The sequence below is a fragment of the Sesamum indicum genome, linkage group LG3 (assembly GCF_000512975.1).
Source record: "Sesamum indicum cultivar Zhongzhi No. 13 linkage group LG3, S_indicum_v1.0, whole genome shotgun sequence".
Lineage (NCBI taxonomy): Eukaryota > Viridiplantae > Streptophyta > Magnoliopsida > Lamiales > Pedaliaceae > Sesamum > Sesamum indicum.
Genome location: NC_026147.1, coordinates 22,189,798 through 22,210,028, shown reverse-complemented (window position 1 = coordinate 22,210,028; position 20,231 = coordinate 22,189,798). Strand labels below are relative to the sequence as shown.

The 20,231-nt window shown below is 36.4% G+C and overlaps 2 protein-coding genes and 1 pseudogene across 3 annotated transcripts; 1 reads left to right on the top strand and 2 right to left on the bottom strand.

Moving 5' to 3' along the window:
* On the bottom strand, positions 588 to 4,683 carry LOC105159186 (annotated as a pseudogene).
* On the top strand, positions 11,169 to 18,288 carry LOC105159184. Of its 2 annotated transcripts, XM_011076156.2 has the most exons (17): positions 11,169 to 11,462; positions 11,813 to 11,910; positions 12,000 to 12,362; positions 12,442 to 12,667; positions 12,742 to 12,987; positions 13,077 to 13,195; positions 13,285 to 13,383; positions 13,508 to 13,595; positions 13,886 to 14,115; positions 14,199 to 14,383; positions 14,486 to 14,685; positions 14,853 to 15,185; positions 15,274 to 15,375; positions 15,948 to 16,245; positions 16,350 to 16,498; positions 16,575 to 16,859; positions 17,092 to 18,288. In XM_011076156.2, the coding sequence occupies exons 3-17, from the start codon at positions 12,109 to 12,111 to the stop codon at positions 17,299 to 17,301; spliced, it is 3,024 nt and encodes a 1,007-aa protein (XP_011074458.1). In that variant the 5' UTR covers positions 11,169 to 11,462; positions 11,813 to 11,910; positions 12,000 to 12,108; the 3' UTR covers positions 17,302 to 18,288. The 2 variants fall into 2 exon arrangements, with proteins under 2 accessions (XP_011074458.1, XP_011074457.1); XM_011076155.2 differs by lacking the exon at positions 11,813 to 11,910.
* On the bottom strand, positions 17,991 to 20,171 carry LOC105159185 (probable inactive heme oxygenase 2, chloroplastic). Its single transcript, XM_011076157.2, is given in 5 exon segments — positions 17,991 to 18,401; positions 18,494 to 18,601; positions 19,057 to 19,280; positions 19,482 to 19,771; positions 19,773 to 20,171. Coding segments are annotated over 5 exon segments (1,053 nt in total). The 5' UTR covers positions 20,111 to 20,171; the 3' UTR covers positions 17,991 to 18,308.

Sequence of the window (20,231 nt, the reverse complement as noted above, 5' to 3'; positions counted from 1 at the left end):
GAAATTAATTAAACTTAAAAAGAAACAAGAAACAGAGAAAGAATAAAGTATAAAGAAGGTTTTAAGATATAGACTTGTCATTGTCTGCTAGCATTTTGGATTTGGTTTCGCCAGCTTTCAATTACTAATATGGTCCTCACTTCTTGCCCCAAACAAACATATGTGTAAACATACTCAAAGAGCCTCCTCAGCTCCACTGGGTAGCCATAAACAACAACTTTTAAGTCATATTTTCTGTACTTGTCTTATATGTGTCGTCAAAAAATAAATAAGCATATCTGGATCGGGCTTTGAAAATTTTAAATTGAACAAAATGGAATTTAGAAATGCTTAAACAAAGAGAATCCAATGAAGGGAATCGATAATAAGCAAAACAGGCGACGTCATCCGCGGAATTCACCTACTTAAAGAGCTGAACATAAAGTGCATTCTCTAGTCGGAATTTTCCTACTTCCTCGTTTCAACCGCAGACAGTTCCCACCATCTCAACGGGCAAGAACCTCGTTGTTTTAGAGGTTTCTAGACAACCTGCATTATTAACATTGCCAAAGAGAAAACAGAACAAAACTAAAAGCTGAATCAGGAGCTCTAGCTCCAAATTCCAATATGCATAAGAAGTCGGGGCAAAACCATATAAAACAAACAAGCATGTCGAGCGCAGTATCGTTGGAAGAGCATTTATTCCAATCAAGAAGTTCTGTGTCAAATTCCACACTTCTAAACAAATGTTTGCTGGATTTCCTAGAGAGCTACCTAATTAGGTCAAAATTCAGTTCCGCTCCACATTTGTTGTGGATCATTAATTTTCTTTTTTTTTTTTATACACCCAAGCACACAACGGAGATGTGAAGCATGCGATGTGGTGCTCCAGATTCAGCAAACGTCCTTGTTCTCTTAGGGCAGCGCTTCAGCTGACTTGTTGTTGGTGGGTCCCGTAGACGGGATAAGCCCCATATGCAGCAGCAGCTGCAGCATACATGCTGGGGTCATGAGGTGGTGGCATAGCATATCCATAGCCATCAAAGAAAGGCCCCCCATAGTATGCCCCAGTCCATTGATTGCTATAATCAGTTCTTGACTGCAAAATAGAGCAAAGAATAAGTAAAGCAGCAAAGTATGTGAGACAGCATATATTTTACAACTGCAAGAGTATATATGGGAAAATCTAGCCCAGGCTGCATTCATCAAAACCAAGCCAGTTACACGACGACTAGATTAAAATTGTTATATAATTAGTTCGGTCTGGCTTGAGCAAGAATTTACTGTTAAACTTCCTTAGTATTACTATTTTGATGGCTTTAATCAGCCTAGAACTGGTGTGGAAGAATCTGATACCTAATTTAGCGTACAAGTTATCTTGAAACGAACTTACAGCTTCTTCACCTCTGATTATGATCAAATTGTTAATACAAACGAAGTTCTTTCAGATAATGTTTGTCTATAGAAAACTGAGTAATAAGCTGAATTTGCAAAGTTTAGCTCGGGTTCATAAACATATGTACACAGAAGCGACACTAATAGAGAAGTGATGAGAAGGTGAAAAGACTTGGTGCCTGTTTGTTTGCCGGATTACGTCCCCAAGAAAGACGCACAGTTTGCTTTCCAATTGTTGTACCACTCAAGTGCTGCAAGGCCTCCTCAGCATCATTTCTGTCAAAATGTATTCAGGTTCATCACATTGTAGCTAAACTAGCAAACCAAAGCTCGATATATAAATTTAAGACAAATGAGGGCTATTTTAACTAGTGGATTACCTGTTAGCGAATTGAACAAAACCACATCCTTTTCCAACTGGTATTTTCACTGATACTATTTCACCATATTGTGAGAAAGGCTGCCTGAGATCTTCGTCAGTAACATTAGGGTCAAGTCCTCCAACAAAAATCTAAAAGAAATAATAGGTTAGCCAAAAGATTTCTAGAAATAAGAAGAAGAAAAGTAAAATGGATTGAATAACCAACTGTTGTGTTCACAGAATCTCCATCAGCCTGCGAACCCTGGGCTGAGACACCATTTGAGTATCCACCTATCAGAACAATATTATTCAAATTAAAAATGGACATACCAACATATAAGTAACTACTGTACCCACAATCTCAACTCTCTACCAACTCAAAATTATTTTAACTATCCCCACCACATAGTAGGATACCAGTCATTGATTAATACAATTAGCAAGAAACAAGATTGCCTTGGCACTTTGTTTGGTAAACTTAATCTTTAAAGGTTATGCTTGCAAGAACGAGTCATTTCAGGTAAACGCAGAGAAACAGCTTGAAATTTTCACACAAACACATCATTACCCAATAATTCATATGTAGAACAAGTGGCATAAAGGAGATCCCTTTTCTCCTTTCCTCCTATGCGCAAAGGAAATTTTGACTGGATCCTACATTAAGAGAGTCATCTCGTCCTATCATTCCCTTTTCTTCACCTTTGATCCCCTTGGGAATCCTGAACTGTTGGTTTACCACATTACTAGTCTTATTTTACTTTCTACCTGCAACCAACTGGGTCATACATACATATAAAGATATGTACTTATATACATAACCAGTGAACAATTGACTCTATGCTTTAAAATGAACCTATAAAAATTGGATTTTATGCAGTTACCAATCCCTGATATAAATCCAGAGTCAATTAACACAGCAAGCTAAGTCAAGAATATAGTTGCACTTTTCAGAGAATTGGCGGCGGATACCTTGTGATGAGTATTGTTGCTGATAACCAGATGACTTCCTTGGTGTTGCTGCACCAATGCGCATGGGCCTACTTGAACAATAAACACCATTCATTTCAGTCATAGCCTGTGATCTTTCATTATCATCCCCAAACCTAACGAAACCGTAGCCTTTTGAACGGCCAGTATTGGCGTCAATGACAACTTTAGCAGCTTTAACAGAGGGATATTTACTAGCAAAAGTTTCATGTAATAAGGTATCAGTAACATCTGCCGCTAAATCTCCTACAAAGATAGAAAGATCAGAACCATTATTTGAACGTTTATCACCCATGCTAAATGCAGCCCAATTCAAACGGAAAAGTTGATCAGTGTTAGGCATAGCAAGGCAAGAATAAGATTGCAGAACTTTCTCAGCAGCAGCATGTGTATAGAATTCCACAAATCCATATCCCTCAGAAAACCCGGTTTGCTTATTGCGAATAACCTTTATGGAGGAAACCTGCACCAGCATCATATATATCAAAGTGAAAAAAAGAAAAAATGCAAGGTGACAGCTGACTTAAACCAGAAATAATGGAACAAAAATGTGGACATTATTGTGTTTGTGTTTTCATTTCCACTTTTCAGTGGAAAATATGTATTTTCAATTTTGTATAGATTTTCGTTTGAAATGAGAATAGGTTTGGATTAGTTAATGAGATTGTGTTTTATAATTGATTTGTGGTGTTAAATTAGTATAATTCCAATTGGAATACGTATAAATAAACATGTTTTTCACTTTAGTTACTGTTTCAAAAACTGAAAACGGAAAACGAAAACACAATCTACAGGATTATAGGGCTTAACTGCTACTCAACAAAGCAGTCTGCACTGATATGAGTTCAAAACTAGTAATACCAAAAAGCTCCATAGATCAAATTGCAATAACTAATGCTAAAAAAGAACTATTTTGGCAGCTAAAGATACTAACTTTTACCTAAAATTTATCATGATGTTATTAATGTGTATCCAATACTGTTAATCAATAACAACATTATAAAACAGTAAAACAGAAGTGAACACTGTAGTTTAAGTTTTTAACTTTGAAAATAAATCACAATGCAGATCATATACAGATATAGTATATATGGTAATAGCGTTCTTATCCTGATCCTGACAAAAGAATGCGGTTGTCTTATAAGTAATCAATGACAAAGCTAAACCACCCGCTTCTCCAACAAATTAAAAACGCCAGCTTTATTCCTACTTCTACTTCATAAACCATCATATCTACCCTAACCAATAAAATAAATAAATAATTAAATATCAACGGCGAAAACCCATTAACAGAACACAGCTCCTTAACGAGATACATGTGTATATATATACATATAAAGAAAAATAAGACAAATTCACAAATATACCTCTCCAGTGGAAGCGAAGCAGCTGCGGAGATAATCCTCGTCCATCCAATTATGGAGGTCACCAACCCAGATCGTGCGGTTCTCCCCATTGGATCCTCCTCCGTTGGTGGCACCGCTCTGCTGCTGCTGCTGAGGAGGAGGAGGAGGCGGGGGTAGTGGGGGGGTGATGGTGGTGATAGGGCATGTAGTGCGGGGCGTAATGCGGCGCCGGCATCATCCCATGCTGCATTACCATGGGGTACTGCATCGCAACCCATTGCTGGCCGGGAACGGCGGCGACTACCTGAGGCGGCGCAACCACCTTGTTATTGGCATTACCACTCTCATTATTATTAATATTATTGTCCTTAGAGCTACTCTGTTGAGATTCGGAACCGTTATTCGTTTGCATCTTCAAGAAATTAATCCCACAATCAGAAAGCGGAGTGCTGTAATTAATGGGGGGTAATTGATAGATAATTCAAAGAGATATAATATAGATAGATAGATATTAGGGAAAGGTGTGTGTATGTATGTCTGTATGCATAGGTGAATCTGAAGAGTTTCTGAGAGAGAGGTGGGGTGTGTGGAGGCTGAATGAGAGGATTTGAGGTTTTCATGGGAAGCCCTGAGATGACGCATAACTTCTCACAGCCGTTGGATACAGGAAACCACCCTCCCATCTCACCCGTTCATTTCCTTAGACGCATACAATTATGTTTGGATTCGGTCCGGGATATATATTGGAATGTATTTATATTTTTACTTTTTCGGGGAATTTTAATGATTTCCTATTTTTTCTTTTTAAGGCTCTCTTTACTTTATAATTATAGGATAAATTATAACAAATTCTCTTAAAATTTCTATAATTATAAATACGCCCCATTCTTTTGAAAATTACCAACACTTTTTTTATTTAAACAGTTGTCTAACAATTAACTCAATCTTTTAGTTTTTATTAGGTTTCCATCCATTTTTTACGATGATCCAACTAAAATGACCTTGCGAATTAAGAATTATAATTTTATTTATTTTTTATGAACTACGTAGATAATATTTTTTGTAATTTTTAAAAAATTTTCATTCACCCTGCCTGATTTTTTTTATAAATTTTTATTTTAAAAAAAATTACAGTGAGAGCAAAGTTGATAATTTCATACCACCATCCAAGAATTACATAATTTTATCATATATCATGAGGTATTTGTAATTTTTCAAACAACTAAAAAATATTCATAATTTTGTCAAATTTCAAGAGAGTCATCGTAATTTACCCTTAATTATACTATATTTATTTTGACTATCAAAATTGAATAACTCAACCCACTTAGATAATGAATCAATGTTTTGTATTGAACTTGAGATTAAAAATTGATTTTTTATAATATAAAGTAAACACTTTTAAGATAATATATTGATAAATTATTCAATCTAATAATGAAAAATAAATGTGAGTTAGCACTTAGCAGGAGTAGTGGGAATTGGAATGGAATTTCATTTTCGTTGGGGGCAAGCCGCTCTTTTTTCCTTTTTGTGCCAATTTGAGCAAATTTGAGAAGGGCAGAAATTTTGGAAATTATGGGTTTCAGTGTTTGGATATAAAGGAAACCTCGTATTTTGGTACTGATGTATTTTGTACTTCCCAACTCACTTTAGGAACTCTTAAATTTTGTGCCAAATTGATTTCCCATGTAAGAGTTAACACATTGATAGCCCATTCGAATCTCACTCGTGGTATAGGTATTTGTCATATTTTGTATGAGTTAATGTATCATAATTTATTTATTATTTTTAATTATATTAATATATTGATTGAATATGTATTATTCAATTTATTGAGATATTGATAATAATCATATATATTATCACTTCAAAAAGATTTTAATAAATTTGAAATATGGATTTTAAATTTCTATTAACCAAATTGTTTTGATATATTGGATTAGTTCTAAATTCTTTGACCCTAAATTTGATTATGATTTGTTAGTTAGTGTTAGATTTCCAAATTTTCTAACATAGGGCCATTTCAATTTTTCTCTCAAAATTTAAATTCATTTATTTAAACGTACCGTCAATTTTTTTCCCCATCGTTTTCTTTTTCATTTAGGCTATGCAATCCATTGTTCGTAGGTTCGAATATCTTGCATACACCTAATTAGGGACGAACTCAAAAGTGAAAGTTTTGGGCTTAAAAATTATACTTTTACATTGAGTTCACAACCACATATTATTCCAGGTGAAATTAAAATAATCGGTGGGTTTAATATATAAAAAATAAACTTTAATGTATAATTTTTAAAAAAATTACAAAATTTGGTGTGCCTGTATATAAAAATAAAATACAACAGTCGTCATAACTATATAAGTTGTGTAAGAACAGAACAACTGATAAATGTACTAATTACTTTAAAACATAATAAAATTTACATACCTCAAACTTAATTAATTGATATAAAACATAGTACAACTAGAAAATAATACTAGCTAGAACCAGAGATAAAATCCTAATCAAATACCACAAACACTAGCCATCGAGGCATCGACCATAGTACTTATTTCATGCATATATGCTACATATCTAACATAATTACATGCAGTTTTAGGTCTTTCATCACATGATATAGACATATACTCTACTCTTCAGGCCCTGCGCTCGCCGGTCCGTTACCATGCCCGACCCCGGGGCTGTGGCCTGGCGTCGTGGGGGCAAAATCCGTGCCTTTTATTTCTTCATCTTTACTATCCACGATTACCTTATTACGTGAAATTTCGTCCAAGAACTCATCGCCTGAGATTCGATCATTGCTTCTGACGACAGGCATTCTTCTACCTGCAGTCCTGATCACTGCATTAATCGAACAGCAACTGGTGTTCTTCTCTATTTCTAGTAGTCTTTCCTCCGTGGGGATAATCCCGTACGAGAAAACGAGGAAAATGAGAATGGAATAAGTGCAAAGGTTGAGCTTGGCTTTAGCCATTCTTTCTAGCTATATGATCAATTCAAGAAGAACAAGTATTTCTTGGTAGATAGGAATTAAGTGATGTGTGTGATGTGGGGTTGGGTTATTGGAGTGAGTATTTATAGAGTAGAAAGAGATGGTGCAGGTACAGTAAAAGGTTGCAAGAAATGGTAGATTCTGTGAATGTGGCAGACCTTAACAACACATGTATATAAGAATTTTTCATGGTACTTTGAAGATACGCTTAACATAGTCAACTTTTGCTAGGTACACCTGTAATATCACTGTCTGCATCTCTTTTCTTAAGTATGCTTCCTAGCTCTCTAATTAACACCTTGTTTTGACAACGATTTCCTCTACATTTGGCCACAGTTTTAATTCAAAGCACATAATGTACAGACACTGCTGCCAGTTGTTGAGAGATGAACAGGATTTTTTCGGCACATTTCCAACTTTGGAAATTTCTTTCTGATTTCTTGTTTACAGATTGTGATTTTTGCCTCCAAAAATGCATTTACTTGATTACTAGTATTTAACTATCTTTATTGTGTGCTGAGTGTGTGTATAAATGGACTAATTAATTCATGATTCATGATGCTAATAAAACATGTACAGCAAATGTTATTACATTTATATTTATTACAAGGGTGAATAGCATTTTACGCCATGTGAAATGATAATTAAAGGGCAAAAAGCTCCAAAAAATGGCAGTCCGCCCCTGAACTTCTAATAATAAGCTCAGACCTTCCAATTCATTTTTAGCCTGATAATTATTTATTTTGTTAAGACACTATTTGATTATAAATAAAAAAAGTAATTCATAATCTATGTTTTTACAGCAGTAAATTGGAGCAAAGCATTCATTACGTACTGGTAAAAGACCAATCGTCAGTTATATTTTGTGAGAGTGAGACAGATAGGATGTAAATTCCAAAGCTTAGGAGTCAAGTTGCCCCCTCCATTTAGGAGAACTTTTGGTTCATTAAAGTTTTTGCCGGTTAGTTGTATTTAACTTATTTCTCATGTATTTAGTCCAGATCCCGTGTTTTGGGACCTAAGAAGAAAGAAACTTGTTAGACTCCTTCGGTGACTTCAACAAAGATTCTGTTTAAATCAGTTTACGAGTTCGGAAACTCATAAGGAAAGCTTATAAGTTACTGTCAAATTCAGTAATCAATGACGTATCATTGCCCGAAATAGTTTCAAGTATTTATAAGGCCAATGTTCTTACTTGTATGGGTCCACCTGTCATTATCCCGACTTTTGAACTCCCAAGTATGAAGCCATTGAACAAAATTGGTTTTGGGTCTCAAGTCGGGTTGGGCCAGTGCGCAGCTTGATCCGAATGGAAAAGTAAACTTGAATCTTAAAACTTATTGAATATTTTGTCATTGTAGTATTGAGTTAGCTAAATATATCCCCATTAATATATTAAGTGCATTAATTCACTTATCATATAATTTATTTAATTGTGATCCAACTCAATGCAAACTAAAATTTGTGATTGGGGACTTAACAATGACCTACAACATAAGAGAAAATTGATGTACCGACAGCTTAGTGTAAGTGTAGGTAGGTAGATTTGGAACAAGAAAGTGATGGTTGAGGAACAATAGTAATTCCAGGCTTGTCCAAGCAGACTCGTGAAGAAAAATGATGTTTTTCTGGTTGGCTCCCAATGTCAGGGAAGTTGGATCCCACCACTCAAATTGATGAGCACTGTTGAAGATCGATCGCAACTGGGCAGCTTTTGCTGTTGTACTTCCACATAGGCATAGTATTCATCGACTACTTGGCTCAAATCACAATCGTGGGCAATTATGAAGGCGATTGAAACTAAAGAGCACTACCCTCACAAACCATCCCCTCCGTCCATATTGGTTAAGGGTATCTTCAAGAACCTGGAAACTCTCTCATACAAGAAATGTTGAGACAGTTGCGTATATATATGTCCTTTTGAAACAATGAAAAGTTCTTTTTTATGTTGTTTATATATATATGTGTATATATATATTTGTTAAATACGAAGATCATAATCGACCAGCAAAATTAGTTATATACGCTCTAAATGTAATGGTTTTTTTCCGACTTATTTCTTGCTTGGTGATTGGTCCGAATTGATGTATTTGTTAAAATTTCTGAGCAAGAGAGGAAATTCTAGTTCGGATCGTATTTAATCAAATTTGAATTAATTATATGATAAATATATTACACTTGCTATGTGATTGGTGCACAATTGAATAAATATAACCAATCACATGACAATATGTCATACTTATCATGCGATTAATTTCATTCAATCAAATTTAATTTAAGTAAGAATCTTCCAGCATGAGATTACAAATTTCTAGAATAAGAAATGCTATATTTTACGAACTTCTTTAGAAAAAATGTGGTGTACATTCTTTGATTTTACTTATAATAATAATAAATTTTTTTATTACTAACATATATTTTTCAAAAATAAGATTTAATATGTTATAAATTATAAATCTTTTTTTATAATTAGATGCAAGAACAAACAAGTCTTGACTAAGTTACATAGCCAAATACTACATCTTCATCAAACAATCAAGATCATAATTTTTTTAAAATAAAATACCTTATTTCATAAATTTAAAACAGAAAAATCTAATACAAACTAGGAATTTATATATATATATATATATATACAGATTTTTGAAAAAAAATAAATTAGGCCAGAGCAGCGGAAATAGAGATCGACGGTGGAGAGAGTCTCCAAACAATTTGTAAAGCAGAAATGAGGGGCACATGCACGAACATGATTCACCATTAAAAGTGGGAGAAATATTTCATGAATGATGAAAACCTAACCCCCTTTAAATTTTCTTTGACCTATGATTTTTGGGTGTACCATGATTATTACATAGTCATTGTAATAGTGCCAATATGCCCCTTTTCTCTATCTCTATCTCCCACATTAATTAGTTATAAGGTTTATTGCAAAAATGGAATTTATCTAACATTGTTTTTAGCATATTATTAATAATTTTCCTTTGTAACAGTTTAAATTTCAGAGAACGTGTTAAGATATTAAATATTTTAATAATTCTTCTGTCTAACAGCATAAACTTAAGGGAGTGGAGCGTGTTAACTGTTTATATATTACATGATTATCTTTTTTAAACGTTTAAACTTTTAAATGAAATGATCCTTCAACATATGTCAATTCAGATAATTAGTAGAAAATACGATGATGGGATTTGGCGGGCTATTTCGGGGCGTGCTCTTAGGTACTGCTCACTCTTTGGTGAAAAAATAGTTTATTTTTTAATTATCTTATAAAATATACAAGAAATATTTAAAAATCAATAATTTGTTTGTCCCAAATGGATTTTTCATATATACATGAAATTATTTTGAAAAAATATTAAATTAATCATCAAACACCTAAAATTCTGTAGTTGGTGAGAGACATTACAGTCCCTCCGAAGTACTAAGGCTCAAACACTACTTAATTTGGGCCCAAGCCCAAAACACAAGCAATAAGCCCAAGCATTAGATTCTTGTTATGTAGTGGTCAAATATTGGGCTTTGAGGCCCATTTTTCAGCCCAAAAGTTGTGCTCTCAGGCCTCTGCTTCCCCATAGTTGAGCATTTACGTTGATCTAGTTCCAATTTTTGCAACAACTAATGATATGATTATATCAATATTTTAATAAATTAACTAATTAAATATCATATGAAGAAATCATTCTAATTTTGTGTTAATTGATATGCATACGTGTTTAGTTTCAATTCGATATAGATTCTGGTACTGTTAATTTGTGTAATTCACATTATTTAAGATTTCTATATTCAATTCGCTTAAAAGAAAATGTAAAGTCGTTTATTTTAGTTCTTCTTATGAAATTAAAAAAAAAAGATTGAATTAAATTCGTTGCGGGAATCAAACTGCCACGAAATGGTTTCTTTTTATCTTTCTCCCCCCAAATGATGATAATTATTTGCTAATTTGCGAAAGTATAGTCCTTTTTATGCAATTTTCTAATATATATTGGGCGTAAAATAGCAATACCAAGAATATTAGGGGTGATTCTTGAATTTTCCGAAAAAGATTCCTAAAGACCAATTAAAAGTGCATGGATTCAACTCATAACGAACCTCGGAAAACTCGAAACAAAATCCAGCAGTCCCAGAACCGCACGCTTGGCGCTACTTCGGGAGAGGCAAATACAAACAAACAAAATAAAATGAAAATGGAGAAAAAACCCAGAAAACAGAATGAACCCATTTCCGGAAATCTTTAAAAGTGTAGAAATTCATTCAAGGAGAAGGAGTGTGGAGAGTGGAGGGGTGGGAGCGCAATCTATTACAAATGGTTCGTTGAACGCAATTCTCATAGATATTTACATCGGTTTCGGTGATGATTTATCCTTCCTCTGATTATCTCTCTCTTGATCCTTCGGTCAGGTAGTTTATTGTTTCTCCGCTCCAGTCTTTATGGGAATTTGTCTTTCAAATGCAACGTAAAATTATCAGCTGTATTTTCATGCAATTCTAAAGAGGGGTTGGAAGTTTAGTGTCATATTTGTGGGATGTAATGTTTAGTTTGCTTTTTGTTCAATACTATGTTGTAAACCTAATTTAGGTTATTTTATTTCTGGGCTTTTCTTAGTCATCGCTTACACTGCTTCTCTGCCTTGTTGAATAAGGGTCTGTGGTTGTTCTTTATGTTATTTTTCCTGGATGGATTTTCTGCTCCATTAGTATTTGATTTTCTGATTTCCATATGTTTCTATTGTCTGATGGCAACTTGGAAGTTCTGGCATCTTTCTGGGGGAGTATTAATTGTGTAATAAGGGATAACACCATATTCAGACAGCTAGGTGAATTTGCCTCCTTTGTGTTAAAAGTCCATGTATGATCACTCCCATCTCATTATTGTTGGTTATGTTATCATTTAAGTGTGTTTACAGGATTCAAGAGCTAGTCTTGGTTGTTGTGCAGTTGTTTCATGCAAGCAAAGACCCCTGCAATTTCTGAATCAGGAGAAGTGAGAAATATAACAAGATTGCTCAGTGGGTTCTGACAAACAGCCTCTTGTGATATTCCAAATATGGAGACAGTCAGGACTATTTTCACTCACACGTATCCATACCCGCATGAGCATTCACGGCATGCGGTTATTGCTGTTATTTTAGGCTGCGTATTTTTCATATCGTCAGATAATATGCATACTCTTGTTCTGAAGCTGGATAGCAATGTTAAGTGGTGGTCAATGTACGCCTGTTTGCTCGGTTTCTTCTATTTCTTTTCTTCTCCATTTATAGGGAAAACAATCACACCGAGTTATTCTAACTTCAGTCGGTGGTAAGCCCTGTTTCTTTAATTTATTCATTTCTGTTGCATCCATGTAACCTTTCTATAAAGGGTATGTTCGATTTTGCAGGTATGTTGCCTGGATATTGGTGGCTGCACTATATCATCTTCCCAGTTTTCAGTCGATGGGAGTTGATATGAGGATGAACCTTTCTTTATTTTTAACTATATTCGTATCTTCCGTCTTGTTTCTTCTTGTTTTCCATTTTGTATTCATTGGCCTCTGGTACATTGGCCTTGTCGCTCGCGTGGCTGGGAGGAGACCTGCAATCCTGACGATTCTTCAAAATTGTGCCGTAAGTCCTGAGAACACATGCTGAGTTAAACCCATCATTTTTGGTTCTTATGTTCTGGCATTATTGTTGTGTAGGTTATAAGTATAGCATGTTGTGTATTTTATAGTCACTGTGGCAACCTTGCTATTATAAGAGAAAAGACACTTGAAAAGAGGCACTGGAGCTGGTTTCCACGGTGGAACAAGGACGAACACTTCTCATGGCTTGCGAAATTCGTTCGCGTGTATGAGTTTAAAGATCAAGTTTGCAAATCTTGGTTTGCTCCAGTTGGTTCTGCTAGCGATTATCCCTTTTTGTCCAAATGGGTCATATACGGCGAGGTGTGATTTTCAGATGTTGTAATGTTTTCATTATCAATTCTTGAAATGATCTTAAGCTGATATTGTGTGTTGGCGTTATGCATTTTCAGTTGACTTGTAGCGGTGGCTCCTGTGCGGAATCACCAGATGAGATTTCACCTATATATTCATTATGGGCCACTTTTATAGGCCTCTACATTGCCAATTATGTTGTGGAAAGATCAACAGGGTGAGAGTTAATTGAGCCTCTGCTCTTATACTCTGGAAATGTCCCTTTTTGTTCAATCTTCTGTAATCGCTGAAAACTACATTCAACAGATGGGCTCTTACTCACCCTGTGTCACAAAATGAATCTGAGAAGTTGAAGAAAAAGCAAATGAAGCCTGACTTCTTGGATATGGTTCCTTGGTACTCAGGGTACTTCTCTCTTTCCTCTCACTCTCACTCACTCACACAGATTCTCACATACATAAGCACATAGCAATATCTTTCTTAGCGAGATGGACAGCATCAATCATTATATTCTCCCGGCATTATGTAGGACATCTGCTGATTTATTCAAGACAGTTTTTGACCTGATGGTATCAGTAACTCTTTTTGTTGGACGTTTTGACATGCGCATGATGCAGGTATGTTTATTGTTCCCTGCTCAATCACAATTCACCATCTACTTGAAACCTATCTATGATAAGGGTAAATTCCCTCTCATTTGAGAATCTAATGGAGGTAAAACAGTTGCAAGAATGTGTTTCAGACATTTTCTACTCCGTTAGAAACTAAATGTTCTTTTTTTGTGGACTATCACTAGTTTTCATCACAATACATAGTCGTGCAATATACAGTATGCTACTATCTTTATTTTATCATTCCATATTGATTCCGGTGAATCCTGCGTTTTATGCCATTGGTTCATTTTTAGGCTGCAATGAGCAGGGTCGAGGATGGTGCTAAGCAAGAAGATCTTCTGTACGACCAGTTTAGCGAACATGATGAACTGTGGTTTGACTTTATGGCTGATACTGGTGACGGGGGAAATTCTTCCTATAGTGTGGCACGACTTCTTGCTCAGCCTTTACTTCGGGTTCGGAACAAAGACTCTCTGATTACACTGCCACGTGCTAACTTGCTCCTTATTGGGGGCGATCTTGCGTAAGCTCAACCACTTCTCTTCCTACCTTAGTCTTCTCTTGGCTTTGGTTAACCGATTAAGCAAAAGCCTTATCTTCTTTCAGGTATCCTAATCCATCTTCATATAACTACGAGAGCCGTCTTTTTCGTCCCTTTGAATACGCTCTTCAGCCTCCCATCTGGTATAACGAGGAGCATGTTGCTGTAAATAAACCTGAATTGCCTCGTGAGTTTCCAACACTCAAGCAGTATGACGGCCCCCAGTGCTTCCTCATTCCTGGAAATCATGGTTAGTTTTGGTTCTTGGTCTCACCATACAGTTTCAAGTGTTTATTGCTCTACAGTATCTTAGTTTTTGCAACATAAGTTGATCTCTTTAGCTGGTTAACAGATTGGTTTGATGGGCTTCAGACATTTATGCGGTATATATGTCACAAGAGCTGGTTGGGTGGGTGGTTTATGCCCCAAAAGAAAAGCTATTTTGCCCTTCAGCTGCCAAAGGGATGGTGGGTCTTTGGTCTTGATCTTGCTCTCCATTGTGATATTGATGACTACCAATTCAAGTTCTTCTCTGAATTGATTAAGGATAAGGTATAATTCCTTATATTTTGGATACAGTAGTTGCAATTATGAATGATGTTTGTTGTGTTAGTTTAGGCATTATAAAGCAAACATAGGATAAGACAATATGCATATTGTTGTCCTCTTTTGTTGATTCGAAAAAGGTGAATATTTATTATTGTGTATTATTTTTTCAGGTCAGCGACTATGATTCTGTGATCATCATGACTCATGAACCTAGTTGGCTTCTTGATTGGTACTGGAACTTGGTAACAGGAAAGAACATCTCACACCTGATACGCGACCATTTAAATGGGAGGTGTAAGCTCCGAATAGCTGGAGACTTGCACCATTACATGCGTCATTCTTATGTTCCATTGGAGAAGCCTGTGTACGTGCAGCATTTGCTCGTTAACGGTTGTGGTGGGGCTTTTTTGCATCCAACTCATGTTTTTCGTAATTTTAAGTATTTGTATGGGACACCTTATGAAAGCAAGGCATCTTATCCATCTTTCCAAGACTCAAGCAGGGTATGTAAACTGTATTATAATTTGCATTTTTGCCGATGTGAACCTCCTTTCTTATCCTATTTCTTGCTGTTTTATAATTTGGTTGCAGATTGCTCTTGGAAATATACTGAAGTTTCGGAAGAAAAATTGGCAGTTTGATTTCATTGGCGGCATTATATATTTCATCCTGGCCTTTTCTGTGTTTCCGCAGGTAACTTCTGGCTGATGTGTTGCTCTGGATGATTTGTAATGTGATCGAATCAATGATGATCTAAGGCATCTAACTACATGTCAAGAAAACTTAGGGAGTGTCTGTAACTGTTTTTTCACCCAGCTTTTTTTGTAAAAAAAAAAAAAAATAGTTTTTTGAGCGTTTGGAAAAGCAATCAAGACTTTTAGGACTGTAAAATCAATAACTTTTAGATCAAAAGCTAAAAACACCTAGAGGGGTGCTTTCAGATGCTCCTAACAAATTTGGTTTCTTTTTAAATAAATTCAACATGATTTTTTACTATTTTGTGTTCCTTATAACAATTATTACATATGGGGTTAAACTTGTCTTTTATCAAATTAAGCTCTTCTTAAAAGTCAATTTTTTCCCAACTCTCCCGAGCTTTTTTCTAATTCTCACTTTTTTTGGTACACTAATTTTTGTATTCTTCAACAAATTCTAACTTTCTCCACAGAGATGACCATTGACCATTTCTCTAAAAGCATAAGCTCTTGCAAACACTCTCTTTAAGTATATGAAAAGATGATTAATTACTTTCTCTTCTCTTGTAGTGTAAGCTAGACCACATCTTACAGGACGATACGTTTAGTGATAATGTAAAGAGCTTCTTAGGCACAATATGGGATATTTTCATCTATATGCTTGGACACTCGTATGTATCTCCTGCAGCTGTTTTCTTTCTGTTAGTTGCCGCCATCACCTTTGTGCCTTCAAAAGTCTCTCGCAAGAGAAAAGTAATAATAGGCGTTCTACATGTTTCTGCACACCTCTCTGCTGCATTGATCCTAATGCTGCTCTTGGAATTGGGCATTGACACATGCATCAGGCACAACTTGTTGGCAACTTCAGGTGAGTGTAATCTTTCTATGATAAAACACAGGTATCGTTGAGCATAATAGGTGTTTCTTTCCCTCCCTGCATCTGTCATACGCAGTTTAAAACTTTTTTCGCAGGTTACCACACTCTGTATGAGTGGTATCGATCAGTGGAGAGCGAGCATTTTCCTGACCGAACAGGCCTTCGTGCACGCATTGAGCAATGGACATTTGGCCTTTATCCAGCATGCATTAAGTATCTTATGTCTGCATTCGATGTCCCTGAGGTAAGCATGTCCTATGGCCATGTTCTTCTCCCGGCACTTTTCTCTTTGTCTGACCTCCAGGAATACAATGTTTCAGGTCATGGCTGTGACAAGGAATAATATCTGCAAGAATGGGATGGATTCACTCTCACGAGGGGGGGCCGTCATATACTATGCTTCCGTCTTCCTTTATTTCTGGGTTTTCTCAACTCCCATTGTCTCATTGATTTTTGGAAGCTATCTTTATATCTGCATCAATTGGTTTCACATACACTTTGATGAAGCTTTCTCGTCGCTCCGCATTGCTAACTACAAATCATTTACACGGTTCCACATAACCAGCAAAGGTGATCTTGAAGTTTTCACCCTTGCAGTAGATAAGGTAAGAAATTTTTGTACTTAATGGATAAATGATGTAAACTCTTTAATCTGATTATTTAAGTGGATGGTTCTGATTGCTAGGAGGGCCTCTTTTTTTTTGGCTTTGAGCAATCTCTCTTTACCCTGTTTGATACTCTCCTTTGTGTATAGAAATCTAAGGTCCAAACAAAGAATTAGCAAGAGTTCAAAGTGTCTTTCCTATCTGTTCAACCAGTTTATACGCATTTTTGCAGGTTCCAAAGGCGTGGAAGTTGGATCCGAGTTGGGACTGTGAGTCAAAACTGCCACACAGCCTCAGCTACAGAAGAAAATTTCCAAGCAAATGGCGGTCTGTTTCACCTCAGCAGGATCCTGTGAGCACGGTTAGAATTGTTGACCACTTTGTTGTTGAACATACAGCAAAACCTGAAGGTGCATCTGTTAATGGGCCAGTAACTCCTTGATCGATATGGTTTTGGACAGCAGTTAGCAAAATACCGAAGGCACATATTCAAGTATTTGTCATATCTAAGTCAGTCCTGGTTTCGATACTCCACTCCTGTTTGCTCTGCAACGGTCTTCTTTTCTACACCCTATTCATCCAGTCCTGCAACTCTGGTCAAGGTCTCCATTGAAAATCTTTCATGCTTCAACTCTTCTGAGCTATTAATTTGCAGTGGAAGATTTTCAAGCAGAAAGTATTGCGCCACATTGTAAGATGAGACTCAAGCTCCTGTTCTATGTGTCGATTAGCAGTGATCCAGTGGATCAACAGAAAATCAGACGGACGCAGACGAGTTTGCCGCTGCAGTAATCTCCACCCGGTCATGGACTAAAAACAAGAAAAACAAATAAATATTTTACTGAAAGATGGTTAGTCTAGATCTGACACCATCAGATAGCAAAGAGAAGACGATGAGCCCTCAGCGTCGAGGGGAGACCAGAGTAGCATCATTAGTATTACAACTTTAAGTTCAATAATTTCCAGTAGTACAAGGAAGAGAATAGGAGGCTCAAGAAAGAATGCCAAATTGGCATTCATTGATCAAACGGTTTCAGAGAAGATGAAAGTGTTAAAAAGTATCTATGTATTCATTGGAACAGAAGAGAAGGCATGTTGTGCGATGGCACAATACACTACAGCTGCTTAATATGTATGCAAGCGTGTCAGTTTTATATCAACATGTTTCTGAAAAGAGTAGCAAAATATGATATGTCATAAAGGAATGGATACTAAACAACAAATAAATTAGTTATATATATGACCAGCAACATGAAAAATAAAATGCAATAGCTAAATGACGATGAGCAATATCAATTGTTTGTGGCTGGAATCCGCCATGAGTTAGATTGGCGATTTCTGGGGAGGTCCCAAACAAATCTTCTTTGTCTCACTGATTTGAGCTCAAGAGATTTAAAACTTTATGGTCACTCACCATCTGGAAGGTGCATATCCACGTAACTTGTTAGTTTACAGTATGATCAACCGCACTATCTGCCCCAGAAAACGGAATGCTTTTGTTGCTTCTCTTAAGCATTTGTTTTTCTCATCCCTAGACCAGTGCTGCAAAATAATTGCAAGATAAAAGTTGATGCAAGCGTTAGCCAATGCATACCACAAGCATCGGAAGTCACAAAAGGGCCGCTCATGTTTACCTCTCCAAGTGCATTAAGCTTCTCACGGACCGCTCTCAACAACTCTTCTGCATCTCCCTCCCATCTGTAGAACTCCAGTTCTCTTCCTTCTAATAGCTTCCTTGAGACCTAGTAAATAGCAATTTAAGCTAAAATAAAAACCCAAAACAATTATAACTATGCAATGCGCATAATATGTAAGCAAGATGCCCAAAAAAGTTTGTGGATTAGAAACTTTTCTGTCTGAAAGCAATCAGACCTATATCTTACCATAATCATTTTGATCAAGAAAGCCTTAACTTGTAATTACAGATTGCAAATCCTATATAGCAGGCAGAAGAAAATCTTAGCCGAGGATTCTGTACTAGAATACAGAAATCTATGCAATTATCCTGGAATACAAATCAAGAGGAGACTGTTCTCCATATCCTACAATCTCATCCTCAGTTGTCCAAACAGTTTCAAATTCCATGTTACAGTAAAATACATAAGAGCTAACATGATCACTATGAGACTAGGTAGTCGTTATATTTAAAATAACAAAACCATCAGTATATCAGAACCAAGACAAGAACGCAAAGTACCTGTTTAGCTATGACCTGCCCACCGGCAATATGTGAGAAATAAATATTGTAGAAGTGGCAGAGAAACAGCGGTGGAGTCTTCTCAGCAAGCTCCTCCAGGTATTGCACGTATGTAATTCCAGGATTGCTAGGCTCTGGAATCACATTACCTTGCTCACTTAACCATTTTAAATCCCTGGAAATGCAGTCTGACCTTTCTAATCCTGTCTTTCTAAAGTAAACATCTGGAATCACAATATAAAACCGTAGTACAGATTAATGCCCATAATAAGAAAAGATTAGAACTTCATGTTCTGGAAACCAATTAACAATTTTCCAAGTTCCGAGTTGCAATTTCACAATTGAACAAAATGATAGTCATAAAATAGAGGACAGTCGATTGATTGACAAGGAAAGAAGTAAAAGAAGAGGGGGAAGAACTTTACAGGAAACATCACTGGACTCATCAACAATGCGTTCAACTGTACTGAAAACCAGCTCGCTGTCCACCAGATACTTCAAAAAACCCTCCATGCTAGGCTGCCATGTCTCGCCATCCTTAGGATTATCCTCTTGCCCACCCTCATTTCCCGTTTCTTCCTCCTCACTCTCACCATCAACAGCAGAATTATTTTTTCTCTTGACTTTGCCACTGTTTCTCAGTTTCATTGCCACAAACCTCATCTCCTCAGTTATACCCTTTTTCTCACCCGGGTACTGCTTTCTGTACCTCCGGCCGCTGCCGCTTCACCGGCAGCGGCGTCTGCCCATTTCCCACCATTCTTGGCGCTGTCCCATCTTCCCCTTCTGCATATTCTTCAGTGGAACTATACTCCTCCTCTGTTTCGTACTCGCTCTCTGTTTCTGATACGAACAACGTGGGGGAGCTGAATTTTGTACACTGCAATAGAATTGGATTTCCGCCATTCCTAGAAATCTTCCTACTGTTTATTGAGTTTGTGAAGAGAAGAGGATCAGGACGGGATTTGGGGAAGAACCGTACGTTTGAATATTTGAAGAAATTCAAAGAAGCTGAGGGGTTACCCGCTGTTGCAGGAATAGAGAGGTACGCCATTTTCGCAGTATTTGCCGATTTTTCTCCATTAATATATTGTTTCAAGTGAAAGGTGAGAAAGATTTGTGTTGGCCCAAAATAATCGGCAGGATTTTGGGCCGAGCAAAAGAGTAACGGGCCA

Bases quoted from the DNA above. Each gene is read 5' to 3' on its own strand.
- LOC105159184 (XM_011076155.2), top strand. From the start codon at position 12,109: ATGGAGACAGTCAGGACTATTTTCACTCACACGTATCCATACCCGCAT. The intron at 12,988-13,076 runs GTGTGATTTTCA...ATGCATTTTCAG, and splicing joins AATGGGTCATATACGGCGAG to TTGACTTGTAGCGGTGGCTC. The intron at 16,246-16,349 runs GTGAGTGTAATC...CTTTTTTCGCAG, and splicing joins CAACTTGTTGGCAACTTCAG to GTTACCACACTCTGTATGAG.